At 42.1% G+C, this 24548-nt stretch overlaps 1 protein-coding gene across 2 annotated transcripts in view; it reads right to left on the bottom strand.

Moving 5' to 3' along the window:
* Positions 1 to 24548, bottom strand: part of SMG6 (SMG6 nonsense mediated mRNA decay factor) — a 162649-nt gene that overhangs the window by 16136 nt on the left and 121965 nt on the right. For both annotated transcript variants that reach the window (XM_075263595.1, XM_075263594.1), the window contains exon 14: positions 4740 to 4916. In XM_075263595.1, coding sequence (XP_075119696.1) covers positions 4740 to 4916 — 177 coding nt within the window. The remainder of the gene's footprint in view (positions 1 to 4739; positions 4917 to 24548) is intronic.

Below are 24548 nucleotides of genomic sequence, written 5' to 3'. Positions count from 1 at the left end.
AAATTAAAATGGTCGGATTTTTGGGTGCAGTAGGTGCTGGGGAAGGGGAGGGGGTGTTTTGGTTGTCTGCCTACCCCTTCCCTGAGCTTGAGGACTGTTTTTTTTCCCCCATTTGTAATTCACCCTGGCTGAATATAGGGTATCTGCAGTGCTCCTATTAACCCCTTCCCGTCGGAACAGGAGCGCTGCAGATCCCCTATATTCAGTAGACCGGGCACTGTCAGACACAGGGATACTTAATGTGTATGTGTTTCACAGTCATTTTCTACTTTTCTATGTATTCTAGGGAAAGGACGGATTTACAACTTTTATTTACTTTATTTTTTTATTATATTTTTTTTAAAACTTTTTTTTCACTATTTTATGGGAGTTCTATACATTACTATTCTATACATTACTATTGAGGCTGGTCATAGACTCGAGTATAAGCCGAGGGGGGCCTTTTTCGGCACAAAAACTGTGCTGAAAAATGTGGCTTATACTCGAGTATATATGGTACATAATTTATAGATCTGACACAGGTTGGTCTTCTCAGTGAGGTGGTCTTCTGGAAAGGTTTCATGATCTACATTCTTCATCCACCTCCAGGTAATCCAAGGTGTGGAGACACTAGCTATATTTTTTTACATTACCTTTAAAACACATAAAAATAAAACCAAAAGGCTTACAAAAACTATGTGGGGACCTTTTCACCATGAAATGGTTGTCCATGGCCATCCCTTCCTCAAGCTCATCCTGGGAAGGCGGAAGGCCGGCCGCTCACACACAGCTCATTCTCACTTCCTTGTCTCTGGTCGTGTCTCTCCAGAAGAGGTTTACAAGGAGGTATGTTTCAGCTAGCATGTGGTAAAAGTCTGTTGAGATCAGGAGTTACATGCGGCTCCTGGTTAACTTACGAGAGGTCAAGTGCTAGTCAGAAGGGTATGTAGATTTTATGTTCAGCTTTCGTAAGATGCTTGGTGCCAGTGTCCCGCCTACTAACCAAAGGGGAACTTCTCACTTACCAAATGACTAAGGGCATTAACGACTATACGTGAGTATAAGGAGGAGGGGACACCCCAATGTCAGCTAAGGGTCACAAGTTCACCGCGTCTGGTAGCCAGCTCTACAAAAACGTGAGAAAATGATCTGCTTCTAGTGACGGTGCGTGCAGAACTCATGAGAAATATAGACGTGTGAAAGGAAAAAGTAAAACCTATACCAGATATTATTTATGGCTATGGAAAATACATCGTATCAAAAGAAAACACAGAGAAACTTTCATAAGTGTAAGATATGCCCAAGACTGTAATACAGATGTATATACGCTCAATGCATATGGTTTAGGTGTGATGTCTAGGTGTCTATACACTGATCCGCCAAACAGTAATATAAAAGGTACTGACTAGAGTTGATTCGAATAGTATTCACAACATAGTTTTGAACACCTCGCTCCCATAGGAATAAATGGAAGCGGCCGAACAGCAAGGGGTTAAGTTCCGGCCGCTTCCATTCATTTCTATGGAGCGAGGTGTTCGAAACCATAGTTTCGAATACAATTCGCTCATCTCTAGTACTGATGGTAAGACATTTATTATTGTGTGACAATGGCGCCTCATAGATTATAATGGGGTCTGTTTGGTGCCCATTGTGTTTAAACTGAAATTGGCGGAAAAAGGTCCTCTGTGCAGACGTAAATGTAACCTATAATAGGTGGCAAGTGACTGCTACCTCTGCCTGTCCTATAGCCATGCCTCTGACAACCTAAAAGCTGAGACCCTATGTGGCGTATACACTGCAATGGTGTTACTAGTACCTGGAAAGTGACGAATCCCATCCAAACATTGCAGAAAAAAATATGCAGCAGAAATGCTGCAATTTCAAAAACGCTCACTTTTTTTTTTACCTAACAAAACCGTTCAAAAAACTTATTGAGCACTTACAAGGGCTCAAAAACGGAAACATGTAGAGAGAGGGAGAGAAAATAAAATAGGTGGGGTGAGAAGGGACAGAGTCATCATTCAGACCTGAAAGCAGGTCACTGACCTAGGCAAGAGCTAGAGAAGTAGCTGTATCTGACAGTGCAGGATACATAAAGAAATACATTAAGTAAAACACTTCTGTTAGCTTAAGATACAAGTCTGATTATGAGCTTTAAGGGTGCATTCACACTTCAGATACGCTCAGCTCATTCTGAGCGCGTACAAAGCAGATCCCATTCATTTCAATGGGAACCGGCATACGTGCGCTCCCCATAGAAATGAATGGGCTGCTTTTTTCCCTATTGGTTTCAATGTGATACTGTCGCAGTTTCCAGGAAAGATGCGCTCCTCTTTGATAAAACCAATCAACGCCTCGGGATAAATTAAACCAGGCTTTTTTTTACAAACAGATAACGCGTTTTAGCGTGAGGACTCGCACCCCTTCTTCAGATCTCAAATATAGCGTTCAATAGGCTCCTGATCATTGTACTTGGAAGTACGAGATCGAGCAATGGAGGAAGGTGGTCTACTGTGATGAATTACATTTTTGTTTTAAGACTATATAAATGGATGTGTGCACGTGGTACGTAACCGATCTGAGCTGTATGGCAGCAAGAAGTGGACCAACACAATATACTGTATAGGTTGTATTTAATGTTACGGTTGGCGATTGTATATACGTTGGTCTAAAAAAAAAGTCATAGATAAATACTATTGTGTATAAGAACATGTGTAAATACTGTGCAGCACACGCTTCATCCAGAGTATCATGGGCACGTGGGGAACGCTTGTGTACAGTCTTGGTCTGAGCAGAAAGTTTTGTATATAACATGTAGGTAACGCACAACAAGATACGATGCAAAGATTTATTAGAACTTGTGCAGATCAAAGATGAAGCCGTCACCCACAGCAATCAGATTTCCTCCATCAATCTCAAAGGAGCTTTGCAGATGGAAATTGCTTCATTTTCTTCCCCACACTAGTTTTGATAAATCCCCTACTTATCGTAACTTCTAAAACTTTTTTTTTTTTTAAAGTAAAATAGAAATATTTTTTAGTCCCTTGCCATAAATCAGTGGTGTGACACCATCAGCTGGCTATCTGCACACAGGGATATTTCGCAAGGTTTCCCATAAGGACAAACGAAAAAAATCTGTGATTCCTCAGAATAGAGATGACAATCTGTACATTGTTCATGTGATAACAGTGGTAGGGCTGGAAGACTTCAGACAGGGCTCATATCGCTTACAATACACCCAAGGTACAACATTTGCACACTAGTATTATATAGGGTTTTTGTTCTTAAAGCATCTCAGACCTGTAGGTCTCTAATTACTGGTACGGCATGAAGGTTTCAGAATGACTACTACTTAGTGGTCATTCATATAGTACATTGCCTTAAAATCCTGTCATACTCTAGATGCATTTTAATATCCAGTATGTTTCAATTTCATTCTTGTTCATTCAGGGCTTAGGAGTCCAGTGGGCGGAGCTACTCAGGGGCCGACAGCCGCCTTGTTATAAGTGTGCCTATAGAGATTGCCATCGTTCTTGGGAGTAGGACTGAATGGACTCCTATCTGTGTGTAAAAGCCCGAATAAGTAGGACCGCCCACTGGACTCCTTAGCCCAAAATAGGTGGGAATTAAGAGGGAATCTACCACCAGCAAAATCACTCCTAAACCAGTCTTCCTGACATAGTGTACACACATTTCGTGTATCAATGTGCAATTTCTTTTATACCATATACATAAGCTATTCGCAGTCATACCTGCCGGAGCACCCACTTTCTTCTGGGGTCACCACCCTCGAAAATAAAACTGGATAGGTCTCAACAATTTGCAGTTCAGATTGCACTTTGATACAAGAACGGTATCTTGAGTATCACTGTATGTTGAATATGATGCGTCTGATAGCCGACGACTACTAGCACGCTGGAGGTTGCCGTTTTGCAACAGCTGGAAATCCACCGCTTCTGCATTAAGGGTTCGCTGAAAGCCCTACACATGAAATGTTACATCAAGACTGGTTATTGTGCATGCCTGTAATGTAGTTACTGTACATCTGAGCCCCAATACAAGGATTTCATGGTTGTGTGACTGTAATTTGCTGGACAGACATGGTTAGAAGACATCGTATAATGTGCAGTAGTGGGACCTGAATATGTACAAGTCCAAATACTCGAGATTACATGTGGCTGCCCTCAAAGCACACACAGTACATAGCGAGATGTGAACAAGTACATGGGAGGTTGCCTCAAACTTCTTAATCAGATCAGGATGTGAGGGACAGACAGGGTTCAGTGGAGGGGGTAGTGGGATGGGTGCTGTCAGCTCTTCCTGTACGTGTCAAATAGACTTCAATTCACCCTAAGCACAGCACCAAGATGTACGCCCACAAACTTTATCCCCAAACTGAACTCAACACCCCCTCTCTCTCCCCTCATTCCCCCGTCTCGGCTGCAACACATTATTAAAAAAAAAAAAAAAAGGCCATGAAATAATAGCAGCAGATGATGAATGTGGAAGAGAGACAGGGACCATAAAACACACATTAGGATGACACAAGAAAGAATGTGGATGTGCAGAATGGGAGTGACATGTCTGTACGTACGAGAGGCTGGCACTCGGGAAATTCAGGCACATATTTGGCACGTCACTAATATCAATTGTTTGAAGAAATAACAAAAAACCTCAGATATTGTTTCTCCTGGGTTGCTTGTACTTCTTACCACTGGCTCAGTGGGTAAACCCCAGTCTCCCCCACTTTTAACCAATACCTGATCGTCCAGTTGGTTTCCCTCCGGGCTTCCTGTTTCCTTTCCTATGGCGTCTGGGACGGGTGCCACTGACACATACTTTCCACCCTTGAATGCCAGCAGAGGCTCTTCTTGTCCGCACAGTGCTTCCAGGAAATATTTCAGGACTGTGACCCGCTTACAATCCGCAGCAATAATCTAGAGGGGGAGAAGGAGGGAGAATAGATAATGAGAAAGGAAAACACTGAGCAGAGGCAGAAGAAAAGGGCCAAGTCTTCCATTAACCCTCTGAGTCGGATCGGCAATGTAGACGCAGAGGTTGTAATAGCAAATCAGAACATTCACTCAATAGTAATCTGTATTAACGTCATCGGAAGACGCTCTCATGAAAGCAAAAACACCTATGAAAAACAATGTCAATGCAACGCATTGTTCCGAACTACAGGTCTCACAAGACCCTGCCAGTCCATCAATGGCCGATTTAGCTCCACGACCGCATTAGTTTTCACTTCTGTGTACATGAACAATCGTATCGGCCATTTCACTAAACCACAGAACTGCATTTGACGGTTTACATTAAAAATACAGAACAAAGAAAACCGCCACACAAGTCATATGGCACATCATTGTCTCCAGGAGTCTGGGCATAGGCAATGTGGTCAAGAGCATTCAGACAGTGTGACTACCTAGACACCTGAAAGTAAAATATATGCACATTTATGGAAAATCTGATGAATAATGAAGCAAGATATGAGGAACGACATGGTGTGACTGCTGCCACACTGACTGACCACTTCTTGGTTTTCATTACTATGCCTCCTCTATGAGGAGGAGGTTCAGTTCCTGCATAGTGCCAGGTCAAGAGGGCCACCATGCATGAAAGAAAAGCAGAAGGGTTATGGTAAGGATGCAAACCCCTAAATAATATACTATGGTTTGCAAAAAGCAGCATCTACTGATCCGGTGATCACTACAGGCCTGGAAAGGCATATGCTCCTCATAGATCCCCCTCTATGACCTCCATATTATGTCCTATTCACATTTGCAACAAGCTAGCTTAGGTTTTGGTACTTCTTTTTGGCCTGGTCTGTTTTTTGCATGATGCAAAATGAAATCCTTCCCTTGGCATCCAGTCACACATTATGCTGCTCTTGTTTTCCTAAAAGAAGACACCTGATGGAGACCAAATTTCAGTCTCCCATTGACTTTAATGATATGAAGGACTCAAGTAGAAGGTCTCAGTGCCATGCTAAAGTAGGTAAGGGCAGCATATTGGTAGCTCGGGGCTGCTGTTCACATAATACAGTCATTGTGCCATCTGGCTAAACCTGTGACCAATGTCTCCTGCGTATACATGCCAATACTCTGGCGAGCGGGGCATGGTGAGCGCTGCATTATGTAGCCCTTGTACAATATGGCACAATGAAGTCAGATTTATTAATACTACAATATAATCACATTAAAACCTATATCTATTATGAGGCTTTGTAGAATTTCTCCACACTTGCCTAAAACTTTTGCACAAAACTGTACACCAGCATAATCAGGTGACAGATCTGTTTCAACACTGCATTTATGGAACAGATAGATAGATAGATAGATAGATAGATAGATAGATAGATATATGATGAATATCTGACTTTTTTGTGACTCCTTGAAGGTAATCCCCACTCACAGCACAGAATGCCTCTGGAGCAGGAAGTCGCGTACTAAACTATAAATTACACTAAAAGTCACTTTCCATGCAGAGTTATTTTCGTATGAGTGTAATCCTAGAAAATAAAGATCAAAAACGTTACCCTGACAAACAAAAACGTGTGAGTTATAGATGTAGCAGAGCGGAGTTTGCTACCTGGAACAAGTCACTGTGAGGTTACGGCTCATCGTTGGTTTTATATACCATAATATCGCAGGTCTATCTGTAACTGTGTCAACGCATTTCGATGAGCCGGGGTGGTGAACAAGCACGGAACTTGATACGGTCCTGCACCTATATGACCACCAGTTCAACACTCCCCTGTGAGACTTTCTATATAACAATGTATAGATACAATTTAGGCACTAGTGTTATAACATAGGAAATCTGGCAATAAGTAATGCAATAAAAAAATGTCTATGAGAACAATAGGTAAAGGGGGGAGTTAGTCCCTGTCAAACACAACTTCTGTCCTTTGTTAACAGCCAGCGATCATGTGGCGTTCTGGTAGAATACTATACATTTTATTAGAGTACCGTACACATGTGATCTTTTCCTGTTCCACTTTTATTGGTGCTGAACATTTCTCTTCTACACTTTACTGTAAATCAGCGGACTGACCTAATCCTTTATAAAGGAGACGAACCATGTCACGAAACATCAAAAAAATAAAAAAATAAAATAAAAATAAAGAACCTTTAAAATTCAAAGAAAATAAATTTAATCTCTGTGAATTTTCTGTTTTATAGTAATTATTAATCTTGGATGCTAAAAAGGTGACGGGAATATCCCTTTGCATAATAATAATACAGTTAAAGGGCTTTTCCATCTAACGCCGCTTACGCCCTACACATAGAATAGGTGAGAAGTGTCTTATTACAGGGGATGATACAGCTGTGGACGCCCGGGATCATGTGAATTGGGAGTCACATAGTATCCTACTGTGAGAGATCAGTACTACGTAAGCCAAGCACCGCTCCATTCACTTCCTTGTTGGGCCTGATGAAGGTAGAGGACAAAGCTACATCCTGCCCATAGCCTCTACTTATATAGGACCCAAGGAACATACCTCTCCCCTTCTTGTAACCACTGGGTGTCCAACAAGTTGAGCTTTCAGCCATCAGACCCTGTGTACGGCATGGAGTATCTACCGTCAAGTTGCTTTTGCACTAATTTAGTAGCAGCACAGCTTTGAGTCTCATCAATATACTACTTAAGGTCTTTTCCAGTATTTTGGAGGATGCGTTTGTAACGTTAATACCAGAAATGGGTCCAAAATAATGAAGCGGTACAAATACTTCCATCATACATCTCTGCTTCCACGTCAGTTGTGGTTTACAAATACTGGCGCAAATACAGAACTATAAAAAATGGCCTTATGGTAACTTAAAAGACCAAGATCAAAACTATGATCTGACCATAACACATGAATTGACCCAAATGACCATTTAGGGACCAGTTGATTTTTCAGTAAACACATCCTATAAGCAGGGCCATCCCCTTTTGTTTGTCATGCATTTGCATGGTGAGCAGACACTCAATGGATCCCATTGTAGTCATTGAGGTTCACCAGGGACAGATGTTGTCCACTGTATTAGACGGTCTGCCTGTCCATTGTTCTGGTCCTCCAACGGACTATACAACACTGATTTGAACAAAGTGTAACATGTATTTTATTGTAGTCTTATTGGCTGGTTTATTAGCTAATTCTGAAACTGCACGTGTGTAGGTGACTAATATAGATATGAATCTCTGTTCGAAGTTTCTAAATATGTTGTGCAATATGAGCAAATTTACAAAAGACTACAACAATGTTGAAAAAGGAGAAAACAAATTTATACTTACTCCACTTATTATAAGCAAAAAAAAAAAAAGAAAATCTTGGATCAAACTATATTTGCATCTGCAGCAACTATGTATAGGCCCGTACAGCAAAACCTCTTGTTGGTCCCAGCTTCTTGCTATTGTATCCAGAAGGGAAAGGGACATGTAGAGATGCCTTGTAAGCTTCTTAAAAAAGCACACAGTCACCTGTTCATGGCACTCCAGTGTCCTCCGCTGTTGTCCAGTCACCGATTCCTTTCCTGTGGCCACAGAGGCCACTGATTGGCTTTAGTGGTACAATGCAGCACATGATACGGCACGTGCCGGACTGGACAGCAATGGTGGACACCAGAGTGCCGGATCAGGAGAGCATGATTTTTTTTTTCTCTTTCCCAGCTTCCTCCCAGAGTTCCAAAATTCATAGGCAATCGCTTTTAGGCTACGGCATAAGAAGAAGAAAGAAGGAAAAAGAAAAAAAAACAACTACATACTGCTAGTCAAGTACTAGGGTCAGTGCAGCAGCCCATCCATTGCATAGAAGCACTTATGGGGATCTGCAGCTTCACTACTACGATATGAATGGGAGCGATGCTGTAAGCACTCCTCACCAAAAATTCCAAACACGGTATAATCACATGAAGTTGGTAGAGGTGGTGGAAGGTCCTCTTTGGCCAAATTTCTATGCAAAAAATCTAAGTCTAGAGCATATAATTTTGGACCCATTTAGATAAATATGAGTGAGAGGGGTGAACGAGCCTGTTATACAAGCTAGTGATTTGTAAGGGGGCCACGTCATAGACCTTCAGCAATAAAACGTATGCTGTCTATATGGCATTTTCGTAAGCAGCTAGACTCGTTCTATATACTTCTTCATTAACGTGTTCCATAAAGTGGCCATGTCACTGCTGTCATTCTCTACGCAGGTAGTACCCCCAGGACCTCGGCTGCCAGCACTGACATGGTACCACTCCTAACACACAGCAGGATTCCCGGGATTAGGTTACTCACTCTGCAGAACTGCGAGACACAGCTGTGCATTAACCGTATAGTAATCACTTCCTGATAGAAAACCTTCCACAACATCAGGGTGGGAGCGACTCTCCATCGACTCATAACTAGCCCGCTCACATACTAAGACCACATCCTATGAACCTCTACAGTCATGGGCTGCTGCTCTGTTATTTGGGGCACGGCTATAACATCCCAAAACACAAGCTACACTCTGCATAACATAAATGATTCAGTAGGCATGTGGTAAAGAAAACTGCAAAAAGCGAAAAAAACAAAAAAAAAACAACCCCAAACTTTTAAACACACACACATATCTCTCTCTATCTATCTATCCATCCGTCCATCTATCTATCTAAGTTTAATTGTAAGGCTCAGTTTCCTGTATTAAAACCACCCAGAATGAGCTACGGCGTATCCCTGCCATCAAACCCAAAGCTTCAGTGACAATGGTGGCATCGGAGGTCAATCTGTGCTGTGGTTTTCGCACACATTTGGGGAACCCATTAATGCGTCTATGCCAGATTTTTAACGTAGATGTGTTAATGTTGCACCTCTTTGGAGCAAGGATCTTACTGGTGTCACATCCCTGTTCTGAGCCTCGCTCGCCTCTGTTAATATGGGTGGAGAAGAGCCGGGGACACGTATTTATTAACTTATGACAGCTTTTTGGCATGAGCCACACCAGTTCCTAAATGGCATAGACTTCCATTGTAGCACCTGGTTTATTTAAATGCCAGAGCCTCTTGATGGTACAGGTGCAAGTTGGGGCTTTTATTAAGACTGCCATACAAAACGCCAGTCTTAATATTACGGGTAGAACTGCTTAAACCTCATCGGCTGCTTCTACTGCTCATGACAGCAGGACCGGCCATCGCAGAGTCTGCACTGGAGACGTCTTGAGGGCACCTAGCCAAATTTCCTGCACCCAGATATCACCCCATAACTTTAGGCACTACTTGCTCTTCAGGAGCCCTGGTGTGCTGGGTGTACAGTGATGGTAAAACCGGTTCCCATCAAAAAACAGGCATAACTGGATAACTAGAAATTTATTAAAGACGACGTCGACAGGTCATAATCTTTCTGGTGTTACCACGTCCTGCAGAGCTTTACAATGACCGTGTACTTGGCACGTGTCAGACCTTGCCTATCTTGCCACGGTACACAGGCACAGCTCCACACACAATCCGCTCCTTCCAGGGAAGGATAGAAGAAATCAATAACCACTTGGAAGGAGTCAGGCGGGGCGATGAGTCCACCATCCATTACTCAGGAACATTGTGCAAGTTGGTGGGCTGGCACTGAACTCTGGATGCCAAGGCCACGCAGCTCACACGAGAGTGTTGTCAAAAAGGAAGTTTGCCTGCGGCAACGCTACACGTTTCCTCTTACAGTCTAAATTTACATGCAGTTGTTTCTAAGTGTGTCAGCGCTATGACCTACATGTGACCTCTGCCTGCAACCTACTTCAACTCTAAGCACCAGGACTTTCCTTTTCCATTGCTTGGACTCTCTGCAGTGTAATGCAAAACACGTGTGAAGAAAACCCACACAGTCAACCTGTTTGCTGCCATGGACACCCCCTCCCCAAAGATCTCTGGCAGGAAATAGGTGCCCTGCCAAATGACTGCCTGAGGTTACAAGAGGAGGAGGGGGCAGTCAGCTGCAAGAATGTTCTCCTCACGCACAGGACCCCTCTCGCTGAAGGATATGATGGAAAGACAAGCACAGACCTAACACGGGCAGGAACCAGGAGAGCCCCGGCTAGTGACAAGGTGTACAGATCACTAGTCGGACATGTCACTGTACATGTGCACGAAAAAAATACAATACAAAGGTCTCCGAGCCTTATAACACTGCAGAATCCGAAAGAGTTTATTCGCATGAAAAATCGTATCACTTTTATTATTAACCGTGATTTTATTTAAGCCATATTATTCTATGAATAAAGCCTAAGGGGAAAACCCCCCAAAAAACAGTGTCCCTATATAGAAAATCGGAAGGAAGAGTCTATAGCAAGCTGCGGATATCTGTAATAAAGACAGACGAGTGCTACCATGAAAATCTTTCCACCCTACATGGCACTTTGGGTAACATTTACACAACACCTCGGCAGAATCTGACGGCCCGTACTACGAGTCAGGGAGATCTGGTGGGCGCAACAGGACTCATTGTGGGACTGTTCAGACTATGTGCAGTAGTTTCCTAATAGAAACAATGATACAGATGTGCACAAAGATTCTTAAGCCACGGACTACACCTAGTTTTGGCTTGAAAGGGGCACTCCAACCCAAAACTTGTATATCCCATCACCCACATAGGTGATAAGTGCTAGCTCAGGGCTCCAAGGGCTTTCCCCTCAGTTGTAAAAACCATGGAGTTCCAATGGCAACAACTCACAGTATTTGTACATTCCCAGGAGGAGCAATAGAGGAATATCAGTGTTGTGAGGACTAGTGTTGAGCGAATAGTATTCAATCGAATACCTCGCCCGCATAGGAATGTGTGTAATAGGCCAGACACCAAGGGGTTAAACACACTGAATATTCGATGCATTTAATCCCTTGGTGTCCGTCCGATTACACGCAATCCGATGCGGGCGAGGTATTCGATCGAATACTATATGCTCAACACTAGTGAGGACTGATTGTTATTTCATGAAGAATCACTAGAGCAGACGGATCCTATCTAAAGATCAACACCAACACATGAGTGGAGGCAGACCACCAGGCACACGCATTCATGGAAGGCGGTCAATCATTAGGACCGCCCACTGGACTCCTAACCATAAAACTAGCAGAATTTTATATATAGAATATATCTATTTATCTATCTATCTATAATAAATAAAATCTATATATCTCAATCTGTTTAGCTCCTCCTGCTACATAATATGCTGAACGTAGATAGGACGGCATTTGTCAGCTTATCCTTATAAACGGTTTTGACTAACTAAAACTGAAGTGTATTAAGGATAAATTCACATTATATTAAAGACAAAACTTCTAGAAAATGGCAAGGCAAAAAAAAAACCTTATTTTTTAGCTTGTTTTATATATAAAAAACCCCCTTAATATGTGTAATGACCAGTCTCCTCGGCTTGTACAGCACAGTACAAATGCCAGAGGGCTCAGGTGAGTCATGAACAAGACGCAGGGGTGGAATATATACATTTATTTGAAGATATACATATCCCTTTATATTAGATTATTATTCTGTATAACCTGGGGCCCCGCACCTGCCCTGTCAACATCTGTCTGAAAATGACGCAGTAACTGCAAAAAAAACACAAGACCTGCCTAACAACATAGGAGGTATTTGTAACATGGCGGAGTTTCTATGGATTTCATACTGAGTGTTGTCTATGTGACTGATCAGAGAAGTTCTATCACAACCTGAAAATGCAAATATGACACACAGTACAAAGAAGAATTATACACTTTATATGGTATCTGAATTAGCCATATGCAGCAGCATGACTTATATTTTATTCTATTATACATTCTATAATATTAATCATTTTATCTTAGTGGGGTGACAAAGAAACTACGACCACGGGACAGAAGTTGATCTGATGGCGACTATGCAAAAGTATATAAATATATGTGTAAACCTATGCCCTATACATATATATATATATATATATATATATATATATATATATATATATAACAAAAAACTTTGAAAGGCTTCACAAGTTGATAACTTTTTTAATGGCTAACGAATAATGATGACAGATTACAAGCTTTCAAGGCTCGCGGCCTCTGCCTCAGGTACTATACCTGAGGAAGAGGCCAAGAACCTCAAAAGCTTGCAATCTGTCATCATTATTTGTTAGCCATTAAAAAAAGGTATCAACTTGTGAAGACTCAGTTTTTTTTTTTAATATTTCATACCCACTGGCTAATACGGTACAAAAACACACTTTTTCCATATATATATATAGATATATATATCTATATATATATCTGCCAACCCAAATTGACAAAAATAAGCCTTAAAATTTTTGTTTTGAACGACTTATAAAAGTTTTTTTTTTTAATTAAATATACTCACAAAAATAAAAAAATATTAAAAATAGTGACGTACAAAGGGCCTAAACTAGCTGGCAAACAGGTTAACAACAAATATTCTAGCGTTCCATTGCCTAAGCACATCCCTGCATGACTATGTTGTCCAACGTCAATCACAGCCCACTGTTAGGTCACCAATCCTCTGCCGCGGCCTTGTTCTTGGCCTATCCGATCCGATATGACTACCCAGAATGACGCTAAAGATTTCTATAAGGAAATATTCCAGGAATTTTTATTTGTTAGTTTATTTATTTTTAAATAACTTTGGAAATTCCTTTTAACTCAATAGGGGGCGCCCATGAGCATTTCTCTGTTCTCGATATGGGTATAAACTTTACCTGATCTCAAAAGGGTTGTAAGTGCTTCATTTCCCTCCCCCACCATAGGAGGGTTAGTCACGATAAACCATGACGTGACCCCGGCCTTAGTGTATGTCTAATGAAAAGCTCATGTGTTATGGTAAGTCTTTACAAGACTATATGCCCACCTCTGAGTCACCATTAGGTCATGGGTATACACTATATGCACGTGGGAGGTAAAAGGTCCGCACCGAGGAGCAGGCATGAATCAACCACATGTAATGCTTTTCAAGTGGAGTTACGCTTTAACTTCTTTCATATTTACCTCTTTAATAAATAGACAACGACGAAGAGCGAGCTTTTATCTGTTTACTGTAATAATATTTCCCCTTCTGACCATCTGATTTACAGGTCACCCCGCAAACATGAAGGCTACTACCGATAGACATAGGTGAAAGCAGGGCTGCTAGGTACAGGAAGGCAGCGTGTGGTAGGAGAGAACTGTAAACGTGCCCTGAGATAGAACATATGCCAACCACAAGTGAACAATAGTGAAACCCCGTGACCTTGTGACCTGCCATTGCGGCGGCTTAGTATTGAGGTTATTAGTTATACTTGGTAACAGCTTCTCTAATGGAAACTATGCCTGTACTCGCCGCTTTACAGCCACGTACTGCTCACGCAGGTGGATAAAGTGTAACACGTAGGCACCGCGCTGGTGAGCAGATGGCTGAACCCTGGCACACGACCATGGAACTGAATACCATCAAAGGAGAGTTATCGGAAAGAATATGCAGATGATCTTATAGGATACATGGACTTTTTTTTTAACCACTTATCACTACATAGTTGTGTACACGTCTGGAAGTGTCTTTATCCCCCTCTTCCCTGTTCAGGACACATGCACTGCTCTACTGAGCCGAGTGTGCATGTGTATTGGGGAAATGTGTGTGTGTGTATGTATATACAGTCCTATGAAAAAGTTTGGGCACCCCTATTAATCTTAATCATTTTTAGTTCTAAATATTTTGGTGTTTGCAACAGCCATTTCAGTTTGATATATCTAATAACTGATGGACACAGTAATATTTCAGGATTGAAATGAGGTTTATTGTACTAACAGAAAATGCGCAATATGCATTAAACCAAAATTTGACCGGTGCAAAAATATGAGCACCTCAACAGAAAAGTGACATTAATATTTAGTAGATCCTCCTTTTGCAAAGATAACAGCCTCTAGTTGCTTCCTGTAGCTTTTAATCAGTTCCTGGATCCTGGATGAAGGTATTTTGGACCATTTCTTTCTACAAAACAATTCAAGTTCAGTTAAGTTTGATGGTCGCCGAACATGGACAGCCCGCTCTCAAATGATCTGAAAACAAAGATTGTTCGACATAGTTGTTCAGGGGAAGGATACAAAAAGTTGTCTCAGAGATTTAACCTGTCAGTTTCCACTGTGAGGAACATAGTAAGGAAATGGAAGACCACAGGGACAGTTCTTGTTAAGCCCAGAAGTGGCAGGCCAAGAAAAATATCAGAAAGGCAGAGAAGAAGAATGGTGAGAACAGTCAAGGACAATCCACAGACCACCTCCAAAGAGCTGCAGCATCATCTTGCTGCAGATGGTGTCACTGTGCATCAGTCAGCAATACAGCGCACTTTGCACAAGGAGAAGCTGTATGGGAGAGTGATGAGAAAGAAGCCGTTTCTGCACGTACGCCACAAATAGAGTTGCCTGAGGTATGCAAAAGCACATTTGGAGAAGCCAACTTCATTTTGGAAACAAAGATTGAGTTGTTTGGTTATAAAAAAAGGCGTTATGCATGGCGTCCAAAAAGAAACAGCATTCCAAGAAAAACACTTGCTACCCACTGTAAAATTTGGTGGAGGTTCCATCATGCTTTGGGGCTGTGTGGCCAATGCCGGCACCGGGAATCTTGTTAAAGTTGAGGGTCGCATGGATTCCACTCAGTATCAGCAGATTCTTGAGAATAATGTTCAAGAATCAGTGACGAAGTTGAAGTTACGCCGGGGATGGATATTTCAGCAAGACAATGATCCAAAACACCGCTCCAAATCCTCAGGCATTCATGCAGAGGAACAATTACAATGTTCTGGAATGGCCATCCCAGTCCCCAGACCTGAATATCATTGAACATCTGTGGGATGATTTGAAGCGGGCTGTCCATGCTCGGCGACCATCTAACTTAACTGAACTTGAATTGTTTGTCCAAAATACCTTTATCCAGGATCCAGGAACTGATTAAAAGCTACAGGAAGCGACTAGAGGCTGTTATCTTTGCAAAAGGAGGATCTACTAAATATTAATGTCACTTTTCTGTTGAGGTGCCCATACTTTTGCACCGGTCAAATTTTGGTTTAATGCATATTGCACATTTTCTGTTAGTACAATAAACCTCATTTCAATCCTGAAATATTACTGTGTCCATCAGTTATTAGATATATCAAACTGAAATGGCTGTTGCAAACACCAAAATATTTAGAACTAAAAATGATTAAGATTAATAGGGGTGCCCAAACTTTTTCATAGGACTGTAAATATATATATATATATATATATATATATATATATATATATATATATTATACACACACACACATATACATACATATACACACACACATACATAATTGTATTTATTTTTTAAGTGTTGGAAAATGCCCAATCTATAATATACTATTTATCCCCTCTGGTGACCACATTTTAATGTGTTTTCTTATTAAGTTAAATTGCTATTTTTTGGTCACCAGTTCACATAACAGGAAATACTCAGGACAGCCTGGTGGTCAGTGGTTCGCACTGTTGGGTTGCAGCGCTGGGGTCCTGTATGGAGTTTGTATGTTCTCCCCGTGTTTGCATGGGTTCCCTCCGGGTACTTCTGTTTCCTCCCACACTTCAAAGACATACTGACACTAAGTTCACACCTGCGTTCGGTTTTCAGTTCTTCGGGTTCTCTTGGGGACTCGAAGAATGGAAAGCTAATCCATTTAAAGAGTGATTACTGGTGGAAACCTGCAGTCCCCATAGACCAGGGGTAGGGAACGTACGGCTCTCCATTCAAGCGGATTCGAAGATGGAAACCCCCAACATAGTAGGAATGCTAATGTGAACCTCTCCAGATAAGGATTTTAGATCATCAGCCATATACGGGACAGTGACTGATAAGTAGAGATGTGCGAGTACTGTTCGCATCAGCCGATCCGAACAGCACGCTCCATAGAAATGAATGGATGCACCTGGTACTTCCACTTTGACAGCGGCCGGCCGCTTAACCCCCCGCGTGCCAGCTACATCCATTCATTTCTATGCGAGCGTGCTGTTCGGATCGGCTGATCCGAACAGTACTCGCTCATCTCTACTGATAACGTCTGTAAAGCATTACAGGATATGACGACGTTCTATAAGTAAGCAAAATAAGAATGTAACAACATCTGGCATAACTGGTTGAATGTTAAATAAAAATATAATAGGACATTTAAGCCACTCCTTAAGTTCAGACAAAACCATGACACCACCATGCATACTGTATGCAAACTTACACAACTCTCCATCTAGCGATATCTATGACGCTTGGGAAATTGCTGTTGATCCAAGGACCCAGAATGTGCATGAACCAGTCTAGGGTACCATTCATTCTCTGTGTGCCTCCAGAGAACCCTCCATATTCACCAAATTGAACAACATATTGTCCGCATACAGAGAGGATACGGAGAGGATCACACCAGTAACCGCTGCAAAAAGAAGAGGGGGTGGCACACAATTGGCACGCCTATTTAGGGCCTCTACCCATTGGGAATGCCTCCAAAGTATAACCATGCACTGTAACGTGCACTGTTGGCTACAGATACAGCAGGTGAAGGCACTTCAAGAAGCCAAGCGGGATGGATGCCCAAGCACTTAAGTCTCCCACAAGAAATTCCACTCCACTAAATCAAAAGCCTTTTCATTACTCGCTGAGGCTAATGCCCCACTGCCCATTTCATCATGCCGGATCTGTAGGTTAGTATACAGTCTTCTTAAATTAATATCTGTGGTTTTGCCTAGGATAAAGGCAATTTTTTTTTTAATGTAGATTGTGGGCCCATATAGGGATCACAATGTACTCCCCCCCCCCCCCCCCCATCAGTATGTCTTTATAGAATGGGAGGAAATCCATGCAAACACGGGGAGAACATACAAACTCCTTGCAGATGTTGTTCCTGGCAGGATTCAAACCCAGGACCCCAGCACTGCAAGGCTTCAGTGCTAACCACTGCACCACCGTGTTGCCACTTGGGTAAAGGTAAATTGATCAATCAATGCAGACTATCAATATCATCACGGATCCCAATAAGTGCCAGCAGCTTCACTAGGATTGTAGCATCGGAGACCTCAGACGATTGTGACGTCATAAAAAGAAGGGGACAAACATGATGAAGCAAAGGCATGTTTTGGCTCACTTTGACAGCTGTCTAATGCGCATAATAAATGCATTTAGATAATTTTTAGAGCACGAATTAAGCCAGAATTCTGCCTGTAGTTTAGCAAAACAACCCAAACCCCTGGCCACAGACAGATGTAATTTAATCAAGCTTTATTAATTGAGGATTGTGGGATGAGAACCACAAATCTACAATCTTCCGCTGGAAACTGTCTAGAAAGTGTGGGCATCTTTATATTTGGCATCAGAAGGTAGTTCTATCCCATTCTGTATTTCAGTGGGGCTCCTGCATTACTACGTGTGTGGGCTGATAAGGGCGGCCGGCCGGCTCACAGTCTGCATATACTGTATATACCTTATACTACACTGGCTTCTGTAATAAAGTGTACATTTGTGCTTCGCCAAGACATTCACTTTCAATTTGAGCCAACATCTAACACCCAATTGAAACCTCTCGACGCTTGGGCTGATTTAAATACCAATTTGTGAAAGAGCTGGCAGGAAATCTTATGCCACCCTCTGGCGTCCAAGAGATGTTGTAATGCATTAACTTTATAGTGTTGTAAACGTGCGAGTAACCATGCGATGATTTTCACTTCCTGGAATCTGGTCTGTAATCGTGGCATCTGTAGGGCACCCATTACCCTATCTCCTCCAGGACACTGAAGGCTGTGGGTGCCGTGGTTAGATTTTCTGTGTATCATACGTATGACCCCATAAAGCTCACATTTGGAATTTAATCACCATTTAGTCATCAGGGCTCGGAAAAGGGATTTCAGTAATAGAAATACCGGAGTAACCCGGAGTTTAGCTTGAGAGGTATCATAGTTTATAAAGACAAAAAAAAAGGGTTGTAAACAATGACCTGTAGGAAAAGATTTCACGTACAATGACGTGTGACAAGAACTTGTTAGCAATGCATAAAGCAACTTTGTCCTAAAGATAGTTAAGGGGTATTCTCATCTATGGCAAGAGGGGGCGGATTTTGGCGTGGAATCCATGTCATAATCTGCCCCCTCACAATGGTGGTCTATGTAGACCGCTAGCAAAACTAGCTGCCCTTTCCTCAGGCGGAATCCGCGGCTAATTCAGCCCCGGCGTCCACCTCGTGGCAGCACCCTCCGGACTAGGCCCATTCATTTGGGCCTAATCTGGAGCGGAAAGCTGCGACGGGATGCCATGCACTGCACCGGCATCCCGTCACGACAGCCGCAACGGACTATGCACAGGCGGATTGCGTATGAACTAAGCCTTACGTGTCTGAGACAAAAATATATCATCTCCACCACCATGAGGTGTTTCAGGGGTAAATAGCAGTTAGGAAAACTGCGTAGCCATATTCTGAAAATGCTAGACTGGTGCTCAGGATACGGAGCTCCATATTCCCATCTCCGTCACACTTCGCGAGATGGCAATAACCCTTTAAAAAGTAGAAGCCTTATTAATTTATATTCCAAGAATTTTCCAACTCCGTGGAAATATTCTAGCAGTATGATTTATTTCATCTATAGTATATACTCAGAACTTTGCCATAATGGACAGATATAAGATATCCCAGACTTCCCACCAAACCAGAACATTTTCTGCAGTGTAGCCAGGATGACAGTCTTTCCAACATGGCTGACTTCCTATAAACTAAGGTTTACATTACCACATATGAAATCCCTCCGGTCAGTTTTATAACCCCACCTTACCAAGCTCCACCATAGATTTCCCATTGTACATCCCTGAAGATACCCATTTCTGCTTCATATTAGCAACCAAGATAACAGAATTCTCCAGCTGATCATTGCTGGTCCTTTCTAACACTCTCCTGACTCACATTCATACTATCAGTGGGTGCTGTGTGCAGAATCTCCAGTGTATTTCCATAAATGCACCTTTCACACTACTCCGCTCTTCCTTGCCTTCTGCCTGAATGAACTTACAGTGTAATCTATAACATGCAAGAGACAGGGATACACTGAAGCGGCAGCATGCGTTAAAGGGGTTTTCTGGGATTACTAAAGAATAAATATGAAATGGTACATCATTAAAGCAGGTACAAATAGAGCTCTACATTTTTTCAGATTTTTTTGGAGTGTTTCTTTAAAACATTCAATCAAAAACAAAACAGGAATTTAATAAATCTGATAATTCAGATCGGGGAGGATAAGGTTCTGGATTACCAGAGTCATGAAGAGGAAAGGTACACTCAGACTCACTCAGCGTATCTCCATTTTACACTTGTGATCCTGAGCCAGTCTGCCAACTATCTCTGTCTCATGTATCCCTTACACTCACTTCCTTTTTCCTCTTACTCTTGCAGCACCAGGGATGAGACTAAAAGCACCAATTTGATGTATGTAATCCATCAAGGAAGACAAATAAATGAAGTGTTTCTTGGAATGGCAATGTGTTTTTTGGACGGAGCAAGTAGCACTGCCGTTTCAACGAAAATACATTAACACTGAGCCTTTTTTATGTTCGAGCTGTCAGTGAGGATCAGGGAAGAGCATGAAGATATACGACTATACAGTTTCCTACTCACACAGCAGATAAGGTCATCTATGCAATATCATGTACATATACAATGCACACAGGCTTGTGTCACGTTATATTGTATCTAGTTAGATTCAGAAGTTTAATACATTAAAAGAATAACATGCCAAAAATCTCAGGTCTACTAACCTTACGGATTCCTCAACATCCTACTATGACCTCTTTGTTGATCACAGTGCGACACACGGTCCACGCGCCATTCTTTATGCACGCCAAGACAGCTCAGCAAACCTAGTGTAGCAATCACTAGAAGGATATACAACACTGTATTGTACAGTCCCAGCATGCCTGAAAAACGCAGCGGGTCAATTTTTGTTGTGGAAACGCCAGCGGATTCTCTATAAATTTAATAGAAGGAAGAAAAATGCCAAAAAAGATGAAGCAAAAATTGAAAATTTTAGCTGCGTTTCGCCTTAAAAGTATTGAGAAGTTTCAGTAAAACTGTATCGTACAGGGGCCCAGCAGCAATCCCAACAGCTGATCAATGTGGGGGTGGGGTGCGGGTCCCCACCGATCAGTTATTAATGACTTATTCCCAAAAAATAGGCAACCCCCCAAAAAAACAAAAGAAACCCCAACACCCTAGGGTCTAACTAAGGTCACACATATGGAATTTAGCCACAAAATGCTGCAAAAAAACCAAAACAAAATAAAACAAACACCCCCCAAAAATTCACTGCTTTAGTATAGTCTCATTTTTGTGTCCACGGAGTCAACAGAAAAAAAAAATGCGGCTTACCGCAGATAACAGTGACCTATCATGACCTATCTTCAAGCGGATTCCACCTGGAAAAACCCATTGAAGTTAATGGGAAGCAGAAAAACCGCAACACTTTTTTTGATGCGGTTTTTGCAAAAACTGCTACAAAAACCACTAGCGTTTTTCAAAGAGCCATGCACTGTGCTGGAGCAAAAAAAAATCCTAAAACTAAAAATGCCTCAAAAAAACGCTCCAAAAAACCCCCAAACGCCTCATGTAAAAAAACACAATTTTTTTTTTCTAATTTCTGAAGCGGATGTTTTTTTCCACTCCAAAAACTCAGTGTGAACATAACCTAAAACACTCCCATTGTATTTGTAGTGTATTTTTTAGCTTTAATCAATTATTATACATTTAATGTGATTTTTTTTTTTTTTTTAATTAGTAACTGCAACTGATAATTGGAAATTATCAGGTTAATACAAAGGCCTATTAGGATCCAGGGCCCGCGAGTGTTCTGCATTGCTACATTTGATGCTAAATTCATACTAGCATTTGGGTTTCTTTCCTTTGGGTACACCCGATTTCCTCCGATTTAATATGAAAACCAGTGGAGAGATAAGTCCGATTTTAAGCGGATTCTGTGAGTCTAACCCTACTGCGAATCCAGCCGAAGTTCCACAAAATATCTGCAATTTACACGTTTTGCAATCCCTGTCTTCAATTCTTCCATATGCCGACGTCAATAAAAAAAAAAAAAAAAAAAAAAAAAAAATAGAAAAAAGAACAAGTATCGCATTATAATCTACTACGGATTTACGTAAAAATGCGGCAATTCTCATGTGTGTGAATTCACCCTTATGGAGTGTTTGACGTGTTCATTATTTATCAAGTAGAGTTTCGTTACTTCTAAAGTCTATGTAAATTCCTTGCAGTGATTTTATTACAGTCCAGTCTCTGTGTGTATAACACGAATATACATATTTTTTTCACGTTCCATTAATTTGTGCCCCCCGCTGCAAATCAGCGAATTCCCCGGGTACACAACCATTGTGATTTGTTTGTCAAGTGTGGGAACTGTGTGGGTAAATGGGACATAAATTCTGACCCAGGCTGTTGGTTAAATGAACATATGGACATGGTTTACAGTTTTCAGTGAACATGTCATCCCAAAAGATTTCTGTGAGAAATATATATGTATAGATGACGTGTTGGAAACTGCCAGCTTTATGTATGTGATTTACTCTGAAGACAAACCCACCAACACAGGATGGAAGAAATTTCTATCCTCCCTGGTTTTTAGCACATGTGCAAGGTTTCCTGTGATTTTAAAATATTCATAGCCCACACCATAGATTTATTAATGATATCATAACCGATATGATCATAACCTATATCCAACAAGGAATGAGGCATCAATTTGATGTTTCTGCTCTGATGGATTCTATGGAATATCAAGTTGCCATATTAAACTTCCAAGGTTACTTTCCCCCACAGATATACCGCACTTGTCTATGGTTGTATCAGGTATTAAGACTAAACTCTGTTGAAGTGAATAGGGCAGAGCAGATTCCCATACACAGCGCCGCACCTCCCATGAGGCGACCTGAAGCGAGCGCTTCAGGCGGCATTTTTGATTCCCAGCTTGTCCTGGACTGGCTTAGCACCGAGCGGTGGTTTGGAGAGGCCACTGGAGCAGCGCTGCTCCAGCAGCCTCCCCTCACGCTCAGGCAGAGAGCAGGTCATCTCCGTGCCTGCTCTCTGCCTGCGAACGGCGCTAAGCCCCGCCCCTTTGTTCCACCACGCCCCCTTCGCTCCGCCATGCCCCTTCGCTCCGCCCCCTCCTCGGGGGGGGTTTGCGGCTTTCTGTAGTTCGCCTCGGGCGGCAAAAGGGGTAGGTTCACCCCTGCCCATACACAACCTATGGGCAGGTATAGGTTATAGTTGGAGATGAGCGAACACTATTCGAAACAGCCGTTTCGAATAGCACGCTCCCATAGAGATGAATGGAAGCGGCCGGCACGCAGACTTTGCCGGCTTAACCCCCTGTGTGCCGGCTACGTCCATTAATTTCTGTGGAAGCGTGCTATTCAAAACAGCTGTATCGAATAGTGTTCGCTTGTCTCTAGTGAGTCATGTTTTCCTAAACCAGTACAGCCCCTCGTGATTGTGTTCTAATATTCCAATGGCTACACGTGTGCGAAATGTCACCTACGTACGGTGACCAACAGGCACAAGATTTTGTAAGTAAAATAAAGGTATTAAAAACTTCAAAACTGTCATCACATATGGGTGGGGTTTCATCTGGCGTAACGTTATAACACAGCGTCGATAGTCGAACTGTGAAATTTCTAATTCGCCTTAAAGGGTATCTGAGAATTTGTGAGAAGTTGAAATATGTGCAGGGTCGTCTGTTCTTGGACTATATAAGCCTTCATAACATGGAACAGATCAGTGTTTCTGCTGCTAATATCCTTATTACGGCTGCAGCACATTTAACATTTGTCTCTGAAGCTGTGGGCATGTACAATAAGGAGCAGTCTGCCCCCGCCCCTATCAAATTTAAATAGTTTAGTTTGTTTACATGTAATTCTGTCAGGAGTAACTGTATAAGGGTATGTTCACACTGAGCTTTTTTTTGCAGGCCGATTTTGACGCGAAATCCACCTCAAAATCTGCCTGCAAAAATGGCTCCCATTGACTTCAGTGGGAGCAGCTCGCTGCTTTTTTTCCCGCAAGTGGTGTAAAAAAGAAGCGAGATGACCTATCTTGCCCTGGATTCCGCGGCTCGAGATTTGCTCTTGTTTAGGTCCATTCATTCGGGCCTAATGAGGAGCGGTATGCCACCACAGAATGCTGATGCTGCGTAGTCATCCCGTCGTGGCTAGCCGCACAGAATGTTCACACAGCGGAAAAGGTTTCCGCCACCTTTTCCTCGGTGTGATCATACCCTAATAGAAAATATGTAACAGAGAAAAGCCCATGTGAACATATGATAGGAGATCCAGGAAAACTGAACTACAAATATAAGGCAAAGACATGGAGGATGCTGCAGCTAGAAAGATCCCTGACACAGGGAAAGGGCAAACTATGAGCGGTCTGTGAATAACGGACATCCCATCTATCATAACACAAGCAGCCAGTAGTGGATACAAGTACATAGAAGACTTTTCCAATATTGTAAGCTGTGGGATGGGAAGAATACTCTTTCCTTCCACTCATCATGCCAGCCATCTTGAATCTATGG

The sequence above is a fragment of the Leptodactylus fuscus genome, chromosome 2, assembly GCF_031893055.1.
Source record: "Leptodactylus fuscus isolate aLepFus1 chromosome 2, aLepFus1.hap2, whole genome shotgun sequence".
Taxonomy (NCBI): Eukaryota; Metazoa; Chordata; class Amphibia; order Anura; family Leptodactylidae; genus Leptodactylus; species Leptodactylus fuscus.
Note: the sequence above shows the minus strand (reverse complement) of the source record. Positions and strands in the feature narration are given on the sequence as shown.